Genomic DNA, 18,915 nt, shown 5'->3' with positions numbered 1-18,915 from the left:
GGGAAAATCCATGGCTAGGTGTGGGTGCCTGGGCGTAGCCTGGATTTTTGTTGGCGGGGGGGACAGGACTTTGTTAGAGGGGACAGGACTTTTGTTAGGGGGGAGCAGAACCGACAGGAATGGCCAGTTAAGTATTTCTATTGTTTTACTTGATCTAGGAGGGGCTGCTGCTCCCCCCACCCCATGGCAATGGCCATGTATGGAGAGCCTAGAGGTGTGCAGAGGTAAAAGGGCCCCCATAATCTTTCACCTTGCTTCTGAAATTATGAGTACAGTGGTAAGGTAAAGGGACCCCTGACCATTAAGTCCAGTCATGGCCAAGTCTGAGGCGCTCATCTCTCTTTATTGGCCGAGGGAGCCGGCGTACAGCTTCCGGGTCATGTGGCCAGCATGACTAAGCCGCTTCTGGCGAACCAGAGCAGCGCACAGAAACGCCGTTTACCTTCCCGCCGGAGCGGTACCTATTTATCTACTTGCACTTTGATGTGCTTTCGAACTGCTAGGTGGGCAGGAGCAGGGACCGAGCAATGGGAGCTCACCCTGTCGCGGGGATTCAAACTACCGACCTTCTGATCAGCAAGTCCTAGGCTCTGTGGTTTAACCCACAGCGCGTCCTGAGTACAGTGGTACATCAGTTTAAAAACAGTCCTGTTTACAAACCATTCGGTTTACGAACTCCGCGAAACCGGAAGTAGTGTCCCGGTTTGCAAACTTTACCTCGGTCTAAGAACGGAATCTGAATGGTGGAAGGGCACCGGCGGCGGGAGGCCTCATTAGGGAAAGCGCACCTCGGTTTAAGAACGGATTCTGTTTAAGAAAGGACTTCCAGAACCGATTAAGTTTGTAAATCAAGGTACCACTGTACAGTATCAGAAACTTGTTCTGCTGTTTCACTGGTAAGCTTGCAGTAAACTGCAACCCCATTTCAGCCTCCTCCTTGCTGGAAGTCAGATGAAGCCCATTTTCTTTGAATCCCAACCTGTCTGTTCTCTTCTCCCAGACATTTTTTTTTTTTTGGGGGGGGGGGGAGGCCACTGTGTCCCATTATTCCTGGAGAGGCTTCTACGAACAAGACTTCAAGCTCTGATCGACATGTTCCACGAAGCGTCAAAGTATTTTGTGGGATACGTGAACTTGTAAAACGAAACCTGAGAATAAAGGAAGATCCCCACACGTTTGTGCTTGCTCTGTTTCTTGATTGTAGAATTATAGGGTTGGAAAGGGACCCCCAGCGGTCATCTAGTCCAACCCCTTGCATTGCAGGGGATCTTACTGGAAGATATCTCCAGTTCCTGTTTTCAAAAGCACTTCAGAATGACCCCTTAAAGCATCTGCTGGGGCAGTGGCGTAGCATGGGGGGTGCAGGGGGGGGGCCGGCCGCACCGGGCACAACATCTGGGGGTTAGGGTTAGGGGGCGCAAATCCACGGGATAGGGGGCGCAAATTACTTGCCTTGCCCCGGGTGCTGACAACCCACGCTACGCCACTGTGCTGGGGAGCTGCCAGAGATGTCAAATTGCCCTTAAGCGAACCCATCGCCAGGTTTCACCTCGATCACCTGATAATGCTGCTGGATGCAAAAACATGATGGAATATGCAGAAACGGCGAAACTTTTACCGGAAGAGTAAGACATCAAGGCCACAAACTTTCAATAAAAGAGTGGAAATGGTTTATTGAATATTCACAGATAAACTGTAAACAGATAAGAACATTGGCAGGATGATTGCAATAACCTGCAGTTTTGTAAGAGTATATATTTAAAGTGGATGAACAACTGAGCAAATGAAGTTCATTTGGTTATGCAGAAGGTATTAAGAATAAATTTAAGGAACCGCAGAAAGAGGGGGAAGGAAGTCAAGTTTTGAAATGTTAAGATGATTGTAAAATTAGTGAAATGTATAAACCTGAAAAGCATAAATAAAATTAAAAGGGGGGAAAATAGTGCTGTTGTTACAAGGAACTTGAAGTGGGGGAATAGGGACTGGGTCCCTGTCGTGTGGGCCCAAGAAATCTCCAACCTGCCCTAGGGAGGGAGTGAATACAACAGGATGGAGAAGGAGGGGAGAACCGTTTTGGCTGGCAGACCCAGTTGCTGGGACTTAGTAAGATCTTCCAAATACCTTACTTTTCCGTGTATAGGACTAGGATTTTTTACTTTAAAATTATGTGGAAAAACAGTGGGTCATCTTATACACTGGGCAATCTCCCCCCTATTTTCTTAAATTGGGGTTCCTAAAAATAGGGAACGTCTTATACATGGGGGCATCTTTTTTAAAAAAATATATTAAGAATTTCAAGATAACAAATTATCAAAACATATCATCTTCATTATTTCCCCCCCAATTTTTCCCTCCCCAAAAAAGACCCTCCCTCCCCCAAGACTTCCCTCAGCTCCTTTCTCTGATTTTTCAACACATGTTATTCTCTGCATATTGTAAAATTGTAAAGATCCTTAAATTATCTGTCTGTTATGTTAACAATCAATAAATTTCTGTATGTTTATTCAAAATACATGGGGGCATCTTATACATGGGAAAATACAGTAAATATTTGGAAGGTTTTGCTTATGTGGAGCCTGGAATTTGCAGCGGGAAATGCTCTGCGGCGACTTCAGGTGTGACCGGCTGAGACCCAAACTGATGGGCAGCAGATAAGGCTGATGTCACCGGGCTGGGTGGGTGGGGAGGATGACGCCGGCGGCCAGTGTGACTGGTCCTCGTGTCTCGATTTCACACCTGGGTGAGTTTTACCTTTTGCCCAATGGAGCTTTCTAGTCTTGGGCTGTGCATGTAATTAATGGTTGATAGAAACAGGCATGAAGGGCACAGCCAGGCAGTTAATTTTAACTCTGGTGTCATGGTTTCCGCCCAAGCCGCCCACATGGCAGCGAAGGCGCCTGAGACACACCTGCCCTTCCAGCCAGACTCCCCTTCCTTCTTTCCTTCCCCTCCAAAAGCCGCTTTCTGGTGCAGGATGGAGGGCCGGTTCTCTGGGCTGGTGAGTAACACGGGCTTTGTTAAGAGGGTGGTTACGGGAGGAGGAATCAGCCCCCAGGTTGATCTGCGAGAGCCCCCCAGGAAGATAAAAGTTCCTTCTCAGGCTCTGCTCAGTTGGGGGGACCAGATAGCTCATCCTCCCCAGCCCAGTTCAGCCCAGCCTGCCTACTCCTCAGCGTGAATCACGAGGCTGTGGGTCAATTGCTGCGGTCACAGTCAGGGGGTCAGGATGCCCTCAACCTCATCCACCTCCCCCCCCCCCCCGTAGGGAAGTGTGCTGTCTCATCTGCAGGCCTGCCCTCCCCCCACATTATTTTGGCTTGGACCAGGCATAGGCAAAGTCCGGCCCTCCCAATGTTTGGGACTACAATTCCCATCATCCCTGACCACTGGTCCTGTTAGCTAGGGATGGTGGGAATTTTAGTCCCAAATATCTGGAGGACCGGAGTTTGCCTGGTTTGGACCCAAGTGAGTTCTGGCTGGCAGTTCCTCAGGGCTTCCTTTTCTATTTTTGGAAGGTTCTAGAAGTCCTGATATAGGCTGGTGCTAGCCACACCTGTCCAAACTTCTCTCCCTGATCACACCCTCCCTGATCTTTGGCCTCATCATGTTAAAGCATCAAACAAAAATGATCATTCCAAAATCAAAGTTGAGCTCTCTTTTTCTCTCTGTGTGTGAGAGAGAAAGAGAGAAAAGCTAGCCAGCAATAAATCACACAGAGTCCATGAAGTTAACTCTTTATTAGCCAGCTCAGAGGAGACAGGCGTAATGAGCACAACAACTCTTCTCAGAAGGTCTTGTTGTCCCTATGAGGCAGTTGCAAATGCTGAAGACCTCCACCTTCCCATAGCTAACTAAGTATCCTCCTCTCCTGGGTCCTTCTCAAGCAATCTGAGCTCCTCCCTCTTCATAACTCTTCTGGTGCTGGGAGACTGGTGGGGAGGGGAACTTGTTGCAGCAGGAGGGGGAGACACCCTGGCTTTTTCACCAGCCTGACTCATCTCTACCTCTTGGCCTCCGTCCTCTCTTGCTTCTGCCTCTGATTCTGGACTTCTCTCTGCTACAGACTCTCCCTTCTCACTAAACCCTGTTAGCTCTTCAGCTTCCGACACCTCTTCCTCCCAGGCTTCTCCCTCTGGCCACTCATCATCGTCCCACCACCAATCCCTAAGCTCTGAGCCTTCTTCCCTTGGTGGTTCCTCAGCTGGTAACTCCCACCATTCCTCTGTGTCCAGCCAGTCCATGACTGTGTGTGTGTGTGTGTGTGTATGTATGCTGAAGCCTTGATATCTGCATTTAGACTCAGGGTTGCATCCAGCTAAGACCCATTGCAATCAAGGATCCATTAACTTCAGTGGGACTATTTGAGAAGGACTAGTGTTGGACACAAGGGACGCGGGTGGCGCTGTGGGTAAAAGCCTCAGTGCCTAGGGCTTGCCGATTGAAAGGTCGGCGGTTCGAATCCCTGCGGCAGGGTGCGCTCCCGCTGCTCGGTCCCAGCGCCTGCCAACCTAGCAGTTCAAAAGCACTCCCGGGTGCAAGTAGATAAATAGGGACCGCTTTCTAGCGGGAAGGTAAACGGTGTTTCCGTGTGCGGCTCTGGCTCGCCAGAGCAGCGATGTCACGCTGGCCACGTGACCCGGAAGTGTCTCCGGACAGCGCTGGCCCCCAGCCTCTTGAGTGAGATGGGCGCACAACCCCAGAGTCTGGCAAGACTGGCCCGTACGGGCAGGGGTACCTTTACCTTTACCTTAGTGTTCGACACAAGTCTCATTCAGTCTGAAGAGGGTGACGGCAGACTGAATTAGATTTCCTCTGCAGGTCATCATGTGACATCCCTATAGAGGATTCTGGGAGGAAGAAGCAAAGTCTGATTACCATTTTAAAAAAAATAAAAATTCATTGCTTCTTCATCCCAGAATCTGAGGTGCCCAGTGGTCCATTTTAGAGGGTGTGGGAGTTTTTTTTGGGGGGGGTGTTCTCCCATTGTCAGGCTTCACGGAATCCTATCCTTCTCATGATGGCAGCAAAGAAGCAGATTAAAAAAAGAAGAGTTCTTACCAAGTAGTTTATTCAATAATCACAGCGAGAGACAAAGGAATGCGGTCTCTCTCTAGATATTGGTGTTGCTTCAAGTAAAGTCCCACCCCCCTACACCTCTACTATTCTTCGTCACCCCTGCATTGGCTAGTCTGAGCTTTCTGCCTTTGAGCTTTCTGTTCTACTACCATCAATGCCAGGGCCGTTTTACCCATAGGCACTAGGGGTGCGGGGCACCCAGTCGCCAGGCTCTCAAGGACGCCAGGCCGAGAGTCCGGGGCCCAAGAGTTGAGTCTGGGGAAGAGCCCTCCCATCGGTCAGAGTGCCGCGCCGGGCTCTTCTGCTGTGGGTGGCTCTGCGCCACGAGTTTGGGGGCGACCAAGCCAGAGAGACGCTGAAGTGGCCGCCCAGCTCCACCCTCCTGCACGCCTGGGACTGGGCAACCTGGGATGGGGGGCGCTGGGTGGATCTTTGCACCCCGGTGCCGCCTATGCCTAAGACAGCCCTGCTCAATGCCCACCTAATCTTGGAAGTGGGGGGTCAGGAATGCTTTCCAACGACACTGAGTATGTCAGCTGTCTCTCCCCAGCACTTCTTCTTTCTGCTCTGCCGATATTTCCCAGCTTCTCCCCTCTGAACGATGCCCTTCTGCAAACCGCTGTTCTAAATCTATACTGTCCTCCTGTTCTCAGGAGGGTTCAGGAGAGGGGGACGACAGCCCACACCATTCCTCCTCAGTCCAGCCCCTGACACCCATGAACCAACACAACGACCGTTGGTTTCTATATGCCAAAAATAAAAGAAAATGCCATGCTACTCACATAGAAATCCAGCAAAACGACTGGATAATCACTGAGCATAATTTCATCCAACAGCAGGCCTGGGGTTTTCACAGCAAGGGCGTCCCAAATACCACCCCATCCCCTGCATCACCTCTGAGCATGGCCCCCCGAGATTTGAACCCATTTTCTATGGGCGTTTTGAGGAAGGGTGACCTTTCCTCCAGGCTCTTGTGTCTTTTGTCTCCCACCGCAGATTCGGCACCGGAGGTTTTACCAAATGATCCTTGTGCTGGGGATTGGTGGCAACCTCCAGATTGGCTATCAAATTTCTGTGATCAACTATCCCTCCATGGTAAGCAGCCCCTTAAGTAGCAGGAGCAATGACTGACCAGACAACCTGCCTCCTCTCCACCAAAGCGATGCTCACCCTGGTTCCATTCCATAGCTGCCTCCTGCTCATTCCATGGACCAGGAGGAGGCAGAAGGTGATGGAGGAACACTCTCTTTCCATAGGTTTAGCTGGTCAAACAGAATTGCTTTGCTGACGCCTCAGTCTGAGACTGGGGAGGAAGGGAACTGAATTGGATTTAAGATTAACACCCACCCCCTGGCTTATTCAGAAGGCTTTTAACCAGGGTAGCAGCATCTTCAAAGCACATTTCCTGCCCAAAGAATCCCAGGAACTGTACAGTCATACCTCGGGTTGATGTAGCTTCGGGATGAATATTTCGGGTTGCACTCCACGGCGACCCAGAAGTAATGGAGTGTGTTACTTCCGGGTTTTGCAGCTTGCGCATGCGCAGGTGCTCAAAATTATGTCACACGCATGCGCGGAAGCGGCAAATCGCGACCTGTGCACGAGCGGACGTGGGTTGTGTTTGCATCTAGAGGTACCAGTGTAATTCATTAAGGGTGTTGGGAATTGTAGCTATGTGAGGAGTAAAGTATAGTTCCCATTATTCTTGGGCGGGGGGAGGTGCTTTGAAGGAAGTACTTTCCCCACACACACACACCGAGGGGGTACCCAAGAGTACGCAGTAGGGGCACCACTCTTTTTTTTGTTAAAATGTGTGGCACTTACTGTAACAATTTCATGGTGATTACGGGCGCCTCTTTTTCTAGAAAAAAAGCACTGTTTGAAGGTACAGTGTATATACCAGTTCTAGCTGGACTGAGCAGGAGCTGAGGTTTGCAGTAACTCTGAATAAGCCAATGATTGTTTGCCTTAATTGGAGAGCACTGAGAAGTGTGTCTTCTTTGCCTGATAGAAAGTCCCCAAAAAGAGTCCTTCCATTTCAGCAATGTTCTAAAATACTCTCTTGACATTTTGAAAATTTGCAGTGCGTTTCTCTCAACAGTAGAACTTGAGACAGGAATACAGCGGTCTTGGTTCTTGAACGGCTTGGCTCCCAAACAAATCAGCTCCCGACCGCTGCAAACCCGGGAGTAAGTTTCTGGTTTGTAAACATTTTTTGGAAGCCAAACATCCGACGCGGCTTCCGCTTGACTGTAGGAAGCTCCTGCAGCTAATCGGAAGCCACGCCTTGGTTTTTGAACAATTTTGGGAGTCGAAGGGACTCCCAGAACAGATTGAGTTCGACAACCGAGGTAGCACTGTACTCATTTAGGAATAACAAACAACTTGACCAATCCTCTTTTCCCAAACCATGAGATTATGATGTATGCATTTTCCAAGGCTGAAATTTCCGTTTCATCTCATTTGCTGCTGGTTTGCAATTGGAATTTATGACACTTTTGATATCTGAGCAGAGAAATAATCCCAAAATATCTTTTTGGGATGGGTAGGGAAGCAAACACTTTAAAAGGGTTAAGAAGTAATTCTGCATGATGATGATGATTGATGATGAAGCATTAGCTGATGCCTCAACTCCCCCTTCCTTCCTTCCTTCCTTCCTTCCTTCCTTCCTTCCTTCCTTCCTTCCTTCCTTTCCTCCCTAGTATATCAAGAAGTTCATGAATGAGACCTGGCTTGAGCGCTCTGGCTCCCCGCTGCCTGAAGGTGCCCTCTTGTTCCTGTGGTCATTCATTGTGTCTATCTATGGGGCAGGAGGATTGCTGGGCTGCCTCTGCAGTGCCTACCTGACTGTAAAATATGGCAAGTATGTAATAGTCCAAACGGGTTGCCGGAAAAGAACTCTCTGAACTTTGGTACACATCCATCCTGCCCTCTGGCTCTGTGTTAAAACCTAGTTCCGGCAAGGGAAAATGGCGGGCGCCACAGCAGCGAGCAGCTCCTGAAGCCAGCCAGAGCTGACACTGCCACGTTTCCTGGGGACACATTTGCAAATCTGGGGACATTTCCGGGGACGGAATTTGTCCGGGGACAGATTTGCAAATCCAGGGACTGTCCCCAGGAACCGGGGACATCTGGTAATCCTACCCTAAGCTCATTTGCTGTCTTTGGTTGCAGTGGAAGATGCTGCCTTCCCATGGCTAGTGCACACAGAAGCTTCTGCCTTTGGAAATGATGGCGGGGCACCTTGGCCTTGGCCTCAGGCAGCAAAATGTCCTGGGCTGGCCCTGGCAGGAAGGCTGCTTTCCACTGGCTTAGGAAGCTCTGAACAAATTGGGGCTTGTCAGAGGTTCTGCAGCAGGCCAGATGTGAGTGATCTCCCTCCCGCTCTCCGCGTCCCCTCTGCCACCCCATTTCTGTGCCCTCGGATGCAGGAAGAGGACCATGCTGGGGACTGACCTGCTCATCCTCACGACAGCTCTGTTCGTGGCCTTCAGCAAGAGAGCCAAGTCCTTCGAGATGATCCTGATTGGACGGTTCCTCTTCGGCGTGAGCGCCGGTAAGGTCTTGGGGCATCATCGCGGTAGCCTTGTGAGGACTCCAGAGCCCAGGCATTGCCGTCAGCTGGCAAGGGGCAGCTCCCCACTGAAACCTCCCAACTCCCCTCTCCATTTGAAGGGAGCAAGGGGCTTCTGCCATAGCTGTCAACGTTTCCCTTTTCTTGCGAGGAATCCTATTCGGAATAATAATAATAATAATAATATTTTTTTATTTATACCACGCCCTCCCCAGCCAAGACCAGGCTCAGGGCAGCTAACAACCAATAATAAAAACAAGTTGATTAAAATACAATTTAAAAGATTATGATACAACATTAAAACAATTAGGGAGCAATCTCATCATAGGAGGAGAAAAGAAAAAGGGGGAGGGAATCAAACTGATTCTGAGCCAAAGGCCAGGTGGAACAACTCTGTCTTACAGGCCCTGCGGAAAGAGATCAGATCCCATAGGGCCCTGGTCTCAAGAGACAGAGCGTTCCACCAGGCTGGAGCCAGTGTTGAGAAGGCCCTGGCTCTGGTTGAGGCTAATCTAACTTCCTTAGGGCCTGGGACCTCTAGGGTGTTGCTATATATGGACCTTAAGGTCCTCTGTGGGGCATACAAGGGAATTTCCCTTTAAAAAAGGGAAGCGTTGACAGCTATGGCTTGTGCCACATTTGGCAACGTGAAGGCCTGTTGGACAACCATTCTGGGGCGGGTGGGTGGGTGGGTTTGGTAAGGGGTTGGGTTCATACGTCCGTGGTCTCTTTGGTTCAGCTCACGGCCACGTCAGCCCCTTTTCTCGGGGTGCTTCTCTCCCTTTTGACTCTGTTTCTCTCTTGCCCTTCTCTCCTCCTGTGCCCCAGGCTTTTGCTTGACCATCCACCCCCAGTATGCTGGAGAAGTTTCGCCCAAGAAGCTCCGAGGCTTCGCAAACGCCACGTCCGCCTTCTTTTGGTCCTTGGGGAAATCCTTGGGCCAAATCCTTGGGCTCAGGTACTTGCACCTCCCGGGGTGGATAGAAGGCTCCCTTTCTCTGGCTGGGCAACGGTACAGGCTCTCTGACCGCTGCCTCCTGAGCCTGGACTGAGCTGAGCGGACCTGTGTTCTGATTCCACGTGAAGCCTCGCCTGATCCTCCTCCTCCTCCTCCTCCTCTGCAGGGAGTGCCTGGGCACAGAGTCCTCCTGGCCTTCGCTCCTGGCCTTCATCGGGGCCACAGCCTTCCTCCAGCTGCTAACTCTGCCCTTCTTCCCCGAATCTCCTCCGTACCTCTTGATCCAGAAGGGAAACGAAGGCGCCTGCGTGAAGGGTGAGGCCTCCAAGGACTGCCCTGGGGAGAAAGGGGGATAGAAAACAGGAAGGGGGGAAGAGACTAGGCAGCTTCTTGGCCAACGCTTCATCTCTCACAAACACATTTTCCAGGGGGAAAAGTGGGGTTCTTGAGGTGGAAGGGGCAGCTTAAAACCTCCTTGGCCTGCCAGTTCTTCACGGCAACCCCAACCTCAGATGTAAAGCATTATTGTTAGAAGTGGCATTGGAATTGCTTAATTATACCTTGGAACTGCCCTAGCCTACAGGATCTAGACATCCACATAGGTCCTGATGCCAGGACCCTCCTGGCAGCGTCTGCACAATCCCCCTCCGCTTGCCAAGGTCTGCTGCGTTTGGCTCCCAGGGCTGTGGCTTTCATGCTCTTTATTCAGCTCATAGCGGTGAGGAGGAATGGAAGTTCCCCCAGAATGTCTGCTTTATATACATTATTTACACAATGGGCCCCACGTGATTGGCTAATTCCGGGATTCTCCTGTAGGCCAATCTGGTTGCGGATTCACTTCCACCTGGAGCTGGATTGGGTAGCTCCTGTGGACCAATCAGACTGCTACATTCTGGATCCTATTGTTCTAGGACCAATCAGACTGCTGCATTCTGAATCCTATTGTTCTAGGACCAATCAGAATGCTGCATTCTGAATGCTATTGTTCTAGGACCAATCAGACTGCTGCATTCTGAATCCTATTGTTCTAGGACCAATCAGACTGCTGCATTCTGAATCCTATTGTTCTAGGACCAATCAGACTGCTGCATTCTGAATCCTATTGTTCTAGGACCAATCAGACTGCTGCATTTTGGATCCTATTCAACTCAGTACATAACACCTCCCTCCTGGAATTGTCAGTAAGTCTGGCTCCTTCCTCTTCTCCCTCCCCACCCCCAGCCATGCACCAGCTCTGGGGCCAAGAAGATCACCAGCAGGAGCTCAGTGACCTGAAGCAGGAAGCGGAAAACAGCACCAAAGTCCTGAGTGCGAGAGAGCTGCTCAGAGACCAGTCCCTGCGCCGACAGCTGCACATCCTCGTGGTGGTCGTCGTCACCCTCCAGCTCTGCGGCATCAACGCAGTTGAGTTCTAAAGGCTCCCCTTGGCTGCAACAGTGAACAGCCCTGCCTTTGGGTTTGGAGGGACTCAGCTACATTGGCAAAGAAAAAGCGCTTTACGTGCGTTGTTTGTGCATTCTAACACGGCGCTGTGGAATTCCGTTTGTGCTGACCCGGTTTTTCATGCTCGGAGCTGGCTGCCCTGAAGACTCACCTGGGCGGGGGGGGGCACCTGCAACCTTAGCCCAAGGCAGCCAAAGCGCAGGAAATCTGTATCTGAACACATGAAACTCTCCCTTGATGACAGGCTTCTTTGCCCATTTCCTTTGGTTGCCTTAATCTTAATGTCAGCTGTTGTGAGACCAAGTTGGCAAGTGTGCAATGCCCCCCCCCCTGGTTGCCCTGGAGGTGGGAGCGGCCAACAAGAGCCCCTTTTGACATCTCCTTCCTTTCTCCTCCTGTGATGAGGCTGCATTTTAATATTTTAATGTTTCAATATTTTAATGTTGTATTTTAATCTTGTTTTTAAGTTGTATTCATTCGACTTGTTTTTATTATTGCTTGTTAGCCGCCCTGAGCCCGGCCTTGGCTGGGGAGGACGGGGTATAAATAAAAATTATTATTATTATTATCTCCTTCCTTTCTCCACAGGTCTATTTCTACACTTTCGAAGTCTTCCGCACAGCCGGTTTTGCAGAGGACCTCCTCCCTTACGTCTCGCTGGGGGTGGGCTTCTGTGAGCTCCTCTCCTCCTTCCTCTGTGTAAGACCCTTTCCCTTTTTTTCTGCCATTTTCCACCAAGGCGCAAGAGTGTGAAGCTCCTTTCCTCCTTCCCCATTGGTGTGCCGCCTGGTACCGTCTCTTCACGCCGGCCATAGGTTGCTGCAGATGCACCTCTTTGCTCCAGCCTTTTGGAAATGGAAGAACCATTTTCTTGTCTCCTCCCTGTGTGTTTAGAGGGGTCATCATTTCAATTGAACTATGTTTTCATAGGCTGTAACTCGCCCTGAGGCCTCATGGTGAAGAATTGCAATAAATGGTGATGGCGATGATAATGACTCTTCCCCCTTCTTCAGATTCTGACAATTGAGAGATTTGGACGGCGGACCCTCCTGTGGCAGGGCTGTGGCATGATGGCGCTTGTCCTTTTTCTCCTCACAGTTACTCTCTCAGTACAGGTAAGAGCCAAGGACATATACTGCCTCGGGCGCCGGATTAAGTCAACCGGCGGGCCTGATTAAAGGTAAAGGTACCCCTGCCCATACAGGCCAGTCTTGACAGACTCTGGGGTTGCGCGCCCATCTCACTCAAGAGGCCGGGGGCCAGCGCTGTCCGGAGACACTTCCGGGTCACGTGGCCAGCGTGACAAGCTGCATCTGGCAAGCCAGTGCAGCACACAGAAATGCCGTTTACCTTCCCGCTAGTAAGCGGTCCCTATTTATCTACTTGCACCCGGGGGTGCTTTTGAACTGCTAGGTTGGCAGGCGCTGGGACCGAGCAACGGGAGCGCACCCCGCCGCGGGGATTCGAACTGCCGAGCTTTCGATCGGCAAGCCCTAGGTGCTGAGGCTTTTACCCACAGCGCCACCCGCGTCCCTGGGCCTGATTAGGCATGTCCAAAATGGATTTTGGGCATGCCTGGTTTGACAGATACCTGCCAGACTGTATTCAAAAAGAGAGGTACAAGCCCCTAAAGTCCAAAGACGATTGGAAAGCTTTTCCCATTTCCTTCCTCCTTGCAGAGGAATACAGTGGTACCTCGGGTTAAGAACTTAATTTGTTCTGGAGGTCCGTTCTTAACCTGAAACTGTTCTTAACCTGAGGTACCACTTTAGCTATTGGGGCCTCCCGCTGCCGCCGTGTGATTTCTGTTCTCATCCTGAAGCAAAGTTCTTAACCTGAGGTACTATTTCTGGGTTAGCGGCGTCTGTAACCTGAAGCGTATGTAACCCACTGTAGCTGAGGTCAATTTGAGAGAGTCAAAATGGCTTCAGGATTGCTCTCCTGTACTATTTCAGACACGTGGTTTATACAGTTCTGTATGTGTTTGCCTTCTACATTTATGAATGTTTATTCAATATCTGAGACTTTAGAATTCTTATAACACAAGAGAGAGAAATGAAGCAGGGAGCTGTGAGACCCCACGTACACCAGGTGCCTGCCCGTGAGGCAATGTGAGGCAGTTGCTCACAGTCTCCTTTGCTTCTTGCCCTGCTCCTCTCTAGACTCTCCAACACACCCTTCAGTGCTCCATGGCTTCTCTAAACCACCTCTAGTCGCCTCCGTCAGCAGCAACACCAAAAAGTAGGAGGGGGTGCCATTTTCTGTTTTGAGTCCAGCAGCAAAACAACCCTGTCCCCACTCCCCAAGTCTTCAGCAGACTCCTTCTGTTTCAACTTCTAAACGCCTGCCGATAGGCGGGAAATTGGGAATACGCAATAGTTAGCTGATTTCTGGTCTTAACATGTTTTTATAAGGTGCCTATTAGGGACGCGGGTGGCGCTGTGGGTTAAACCACAGAGCCTAGGACTTGCTGATCGGAAGGTCGGCAGTTCGAATCCCCGTGACGGGGTGAGCTCCCGTTGCTCGGTCCCTGCTCCTGCCAACCTAGCAGTTTGAAAGCATGTCAAAGTGCAAGTAGATAAATAGGTAGCGCTCCGGCGGGAAGGTAAACTGTGTTTCCGTGTGCTGCTCCGGTTTGCCAGAAGCGGCTTAGTCATGCTGGCCACGTGACCTGGAAGCTGTACGCCAGCTCCCTCGGCCAATAAAGCGAGATGAGCGCCGCAACCCCAGAGTCGGTCATGACTGGACCTAACGATCAGGGGTCCCTTTACCTTTACCTTATTGCATGGCTTTATGTCCAGTTGTTGCAAACTGTTTTGATGGTTTCTTTACAAAATAGTAGTGTATGGTTTTTTAAATACCCAGTGTGAATTCATTGGCGCTTGTTGTTTTTCCCCTCCTCCCTCCCCTAGAACAAATCCCACTGGGCGTCGTACTGCAGCGTCACCCTGGTTTTCCTCTTTGTTCTCTTCTTTGGAATCGGACCAAGTGAGTAGAGGATGTCGGAACACACCTGGGGGGGCACACGCAGCCCCCAGGATGAGACAAACCTCTCCAGGTGTCTTCCTGATGAAGCGCAGCCGGGACATCCATAAATCTTCAGTCCCGGCACGCAATAGCGCTACATATCAGAAGACTATGTGCACGCTCACTCTGCAGAGTATAGCAGAAACAAAGTGGAGCTTGGTGTGTGCATTCTAAGTATTTATTAAGCAATATATACAGCACAAGGGACGCGGGTGGCACTGTGGGTTAAGCCACAGAGCCTAGGATTTGCCGATCAGAAGGTCGGCGGTTTGAATCCCCGCTATGGGGTGAACTCCCGTTGCTCGGTCCCTGCTCCTGCCAACCTAGCAGTTCGAAAGCACACCAGAGCAAGTGGATAAATAGGTACCGCTCTGGCGGGACGGTAAATGGGGTTTCTGTGCGTTGCTCTGGTTCGCCAGAAACGGCTTAGTCATGCTGGCCACATGACCCGGAAGCTGTACGCCGGCTCCCTCGGCCAATAAAGCGAGATGAGCGCCGCAACCCCAGAGCCGGCCATGACTGGACCTAATGGTCGGGGTCCCTTTGTTGTTGTTGTTTAGTCGTTTAGTCGTGTCCGACTCTTCGTGACCCCATGGACCAGAGCACGCCAGGCACTTCTGTCTTCCACTGCCTCCCGCAAAGGTCCCTTTACCTTTACCTATATACAGCACAAAGCAATCATGGCATCCTCTCAGTTATTCTCTGAGAGAGAGAGAGACAAAGAAACAGTACAAAAGTACAGTACAACAGAAGAGAGATAAGACTGACTTCCGTTCTCACACTTTCTAAGCTAGAAAGTAAACACTGAGGTGTGATGCAACAATCGCACATCCAGCAACAGAGGAGTGAAATGCTAACAGAGGAGGCCTTTACCCTGGCAGGGCTGGGGGCAACTGCTCCTGGTTGGGGAGGGTGGGGGGTCTCAGCTCCAGGTGTGAGTTGCAAGGTCCTGCTAGGCAACAGCACTGAGTAAGGGGAATAACTGCACTAAGGCCAGACCAAGGAACATGCCAGAACCCCAAGCATTTGACAGTCGGTAGAACAGGAGCCCCCATGTTGACCAATAGATTCCTGCTGGACTAGATGACTCTTCCAACTCTACAATTCCATGATTCCCTGTGTCTTTCCCTCCCTCTTGCCTCAGATGGAGCCTCCATGTCTATCATGATGGAAATCTTCAGCCAGTCTTCCAGACCAGCGGCTTTCCTGATTGGCGGCTGCCTGAATTGGGTCGGCCTCTTTGTCATTGGAATCACCTTCCCATTTGCTGTGGTCAGTGTCTTTCAGGTTCACACACACACACACCTCCTTCCAGCCTTCTTTCCTGCTGCCACGGCTTCTGCCTTCTCTCTGTGGCCCCAATAATGCTGAGGCAACACAGGCGAGCGAGCGGGGTATAAATAATGAAATTATTGTTGTTATTCTTATATGGCCCGATGCTCAAGAGAGCAGCCTGGTGCTGCCCCAAGGGCAAGGAGATATGTGCATGACTCCTACGGCATCTGTAGTGTCTCTCTGGATAACCATTTCCTCAGAATAGCTTTGGGAGTCCCCCTCCCTCAGCTACACACCTTGGCAATGAAACCCAATGTGGTGCTGTGCAGGGGGGGCCAATGTGCTTCAGGTATGGTAGCTGGACTCCAAACCACACCAGCCCTGGCAGGCAGCAAGGCCAACGGCCAGGGATGAGGTATCTTGCAGACCACATCATCTCGCTACCCCTGGGGTATGGATAGGCGGCTGGTTGTGGAGCCTCGGCCCAGTATACCTGAAGGAGTGTCTCCACCCCCATCGTTCAGCCCAGACACTGACGTCCAGCTCTGAGGGCCTTCTGGTGGTTCCCTCACTGCAAGAAGTTAGGTTACAGGGAACCAGGCAGAGGGCCTTCTCGGTAGTGGCGCCCTCCCTGTGGAACGCCCTCCCATCAGATGTCAAGGAAATAAACAACTATCTGACTTTTAGAAGACATCTGAAGGCAGCCCTGTTTAGGGAAGTTTTTAATGTTTGGTGTTTTATTGTTTTTTTAATATTCAGTTGGGAGCCGCCCAGAGTGGCTGGGGAAACACAGCCAGATGGGCAGGGTATACATAAATTATGTTTATGTTTATGATTATTACCATAGGCCACACTGGCTGGCCATGGCTGACCAGTTGCACATTATCCCATCACCTGGAGCTCCTGAGGTGCAGGATGACATGAAAAGCACCTCTAAGTATCTAAAAATGGGCCAAAGGGACTGAACTTGACCTGCCCCTATTTGCATAATGACCAAGTAACTTTCACACCAGGTTCAGTGCTCTGAGTGGGCTGCCGCAGCGCAGGAAGCCACTGACCCTGAGGCTGTCAGCTGGGAGCCCCCAGGAGAAACTCCTGTACCAACTGGGCCTGTCAGGCCAGAGACAGACCCCTCCTATGTACCTTCTCCTGAGGAGCCTTACCAGTCCAGCAGCAAAGGGAGCACTCCAAGGCACTTCAGGCCCTTTAAGCATTTAGAGTTCTCCACAAAGGGGTTATCTGAAACGTTGGTGGTATAGTGGTTAGCATAGCTGCCTTCCAAGCAGCTGACCCGGGTTCGATTCCCGGCCAACACAGTATTTTCCCTCACCCTCTTAGGGATGCGGGTGGCGCTGTGGGTTAAACCACAGAGCCTAGGACTTGCCGATCAGAAGGTCGGCGGTTCAAATCCCCGCGGCGGGGTGAGCTCCCGTTGCTCCGTCCCTGCTCCTGCCAACCTAGCAGTTCGAAAGCACGCCAAAGTGCAAGTAGATAAATAGGTACCGGTCTGGCGGGAAGGTAAACGGCGTTTCCGTGCGCTGCTCTGGTTCGTCAGAAGCAGCTTAATCATACTGGCCACATGACCCGGAAGCTGTACGCCTGCTCCCTCGGCCTATAGAGTGAGATGAGCACTGCAACCCCAGAGTCGGCCACGACTGGACCTAAAGGTCAGGGGTCCCTTTACCTTTACCTTTACAAAGGGGTTATGTCAGTTCTTGGGCTTTGTTGGAGCCACTTGCTCCCATGGAGCTCTCCGTGGTCCTGCAACGCCTGACCTGCCTTGCTGCTGCCATCAAGCCTGAACACCAGGGCAGCCTCCCTGAGAGGTAACTAGACACAATGTTAAACACAGCGTTGTGGTTCATGTTGTTGTTGTTTCAATTAGTAATAATAATAATAATAATTTATTATTTATACTCCGCCCATCTGGATGGGTTTCCAGCCACTCTGGGCGGCTTCCAACACAAGATTAAAATACAATAATTCATCAGATATTAAAAACAGGGCTGCCTTCAGATGTCTCCTAATTAGGAGTTGTGAGGGTGGAGAATCCAGACCAGGAGCAGGATGTGGGAAGAGGGAGTTTCAACCTTTCCCTCCTGAAATCAATCCAACCCCCTCTGGGGGGGTGGGAAGCAAATGGGGACATTGGGAGGTGATTTTCGGTGGGGAAATTCTTCAGGAGGAAAGGGTTGCACCTGTGCACTGTGGCCACCATTGAGAAGAGAAGAAAACTATGTGACAAAATCACACTGTCTAGTCTGGCCCTCATCTCTCTCCTGATTCTCCTCCCCTGTGTCTGAATCCCAGCTTCATGTGCTTGCAGACCCCTCTCCCTTCTGGCCAACGCAGTAGCCTCAGCTGTGACACCATGTGGCCCAAACTGGACAAAGGACACAAAGAGGGCCAGCGTGGTGTAGTGGTTCAGAGCGGTGGACTCGTAATTTGGTGAACTGGGTTTGATTCCCCACTCCTCCACATGCAGCTGCTGGGTGACCTTGGGCCAGTCACACTTCTCTGAAGTCTCTCGGCCCCACTCACCTCACAGAGTGTTTGTTGTGGGGAAAGAAGGGAAAGGAGAATGTTAGCCGCTTTGAGACTCCTTCGGGTAGTGATAAAGTGGGATATCAAATCCAAACTCTTCTTCTTCTTCAAGGGGTTGATCATTGCACTCTCTCCCCCTACCTCCATCTTATTTCTAGGATGCTCTGGGCCCTTTCTGTTTCCTCCTCTTCATGGCTGTCCTTGTGGGGTCAGGAATCTTCTTCTACCTGTTCCTCCCAGAGACGAAAGGGAAGTCCATTGTGGAAATCACAGAGGAATTCAGCAACCCATCACCTTTTCAGAAGAGACTAACTTCTGCCCTTCGCACAGGCTTCCGGGATGACCTCTCTGCCTACACCAGCTTCTGAGCTCGGCAGCCAAGGGAGAACTTGCTACTAGGAGGCTCTCAAACTGGGCAGGTTTTCAACTGATATTCACCCCAGCAAGAGGCACAACACTCCCTTTTAAACACACACAGACACCCTCTCTGTGGTCTTTCACTATTTGTGCCCCTCTAGCTCACCTTCACAACTGATGGGGGCCTTTCTCCCCCTGCCCTCATGGTCAATAGGCACACACAAGTTCAAAGAGTCCTCTTGTAAATAACACCAGCTTGGTTTCTTTTAAGCTGAAGCAAAGACCACTTCCTAGCCTTCGCTGTAGGTCAGAGCCAGTTTCAGACGGTACACAATGGACCTTCCCCTCTTTCTTCTCCCCTGAAGAGACTTGAGCTATTGCTTGGGAGGCAAAATCCAATATGCACTCCAAGAAATTTAGGGACACTAGGAAGGAAGACCTTGTTGTGGCTGGGGTGGGCTGTCCAGAGCATCTGCCTAAGTCAGGGGTCAGTGATTTTTTTCAGCAGGGGGCCGGTCCACTGTCCCTCAGACCTGGTTGGGGGCTGGTCTATAATTTTTTTGGGGGGGGGATGAATGAATTCCTATGCCCCACAAATAACCCAGAATTGCATTTTAAATACAGTGGTACCTCGGGTTAAGTACTTAATTTGTTCCAGAGG

The 18,915-nt window shown here is 50.8% G+C and overlaps 1 protein-coding gene and 1 non-coding gene across 2 annotated transcripts; both read left to right on the top strand.

Annotated features, from left to right (window-relative positions):
• The first annotated feature begins 6,074 nt into the window (after positions 1-6,074).
• On the top strand, positions 6,075-18,791 carry LOC114586549 (solute carrier family 2, facilitated glucose transporter member 11-like). Its single transcript, XM_077920653.1, has 11 exons — positions 6,075-6,171; positions 7,779-7,939; positions 8,508-8,632; positions 9,479-9,608; positions 9,775-9,923; positions 10,830-11,011; positions 11,640-11,750; positions 12,065-12,166; positions 13,964-14,039; positions 15,223-15,350; positions 18,056-18,791. Exons 1-11 carry the CDS (start codon positions 6,097-6,099, stop codon positions 18,263-18,265), a joined length of 1,449 nt encoding a protein of 482 aa, XP_077776779.1. The 5' UTR covers positions 6,075-6,096; the 3' UTR covers positions 18,266-18,791.
• TRNAG-UCC (transfer RNA glycine (anticodon UCC)) lies at positions 16,598-16,669 on the top strand. The gene has a single exon. It is a non-coding gene; the product is annotated as a tRNA-Gly (tRNA).
• Positions 18,792-18,915: the final 124 nt, after the last annotated feature.

This window comes from Podarcis muralis, chromosome 16 (genome assembly GCF_964188315.1).
Source record: "Podarcis muralis chromosome 16, rPodMur119.hap1.1, whole genome shotgun sequence".
Taxonomy (NCBI): Eukaryota; Metazoa; Chordata; class Lepidosauria; order Squamata; family Lacertidae; genus Podarcis; species Podarcis muralis.
The sequence above is the reverse complement of the archived record's forward strand: the minus strand, read 5'-3'. Positions and strand labels throughout refer to the sequence as shown.

What these genes read in the sequence shown, in the direction of transcription:
- LOC114586549 (XM_077920653.1), top strand. Translation starts at nt 6,097, where the DNA reads ATGATCCTTGTGCTGGGGATTGGTGGCAACCTCCAGATTGGCTATCAA. An exon ending in CTGACTGTAAAATATGGCAA is followed by an intron (nt 7,940 to 8,507) that starts GTATGTAATAGT and finishes CCTCGGATGCAG; the next exon opens with GAAGAGGACCATGCTGGGGA. An exon ending in CGAAGGCGCCTGCGTGAAGG is followed by an intron (nt 9,924 to 10,829) that starts GTGAGGCCTCCA and finishes CCCCACCCCCAG; the next exon opens with CCATGCACCAGCTCTGGGGC.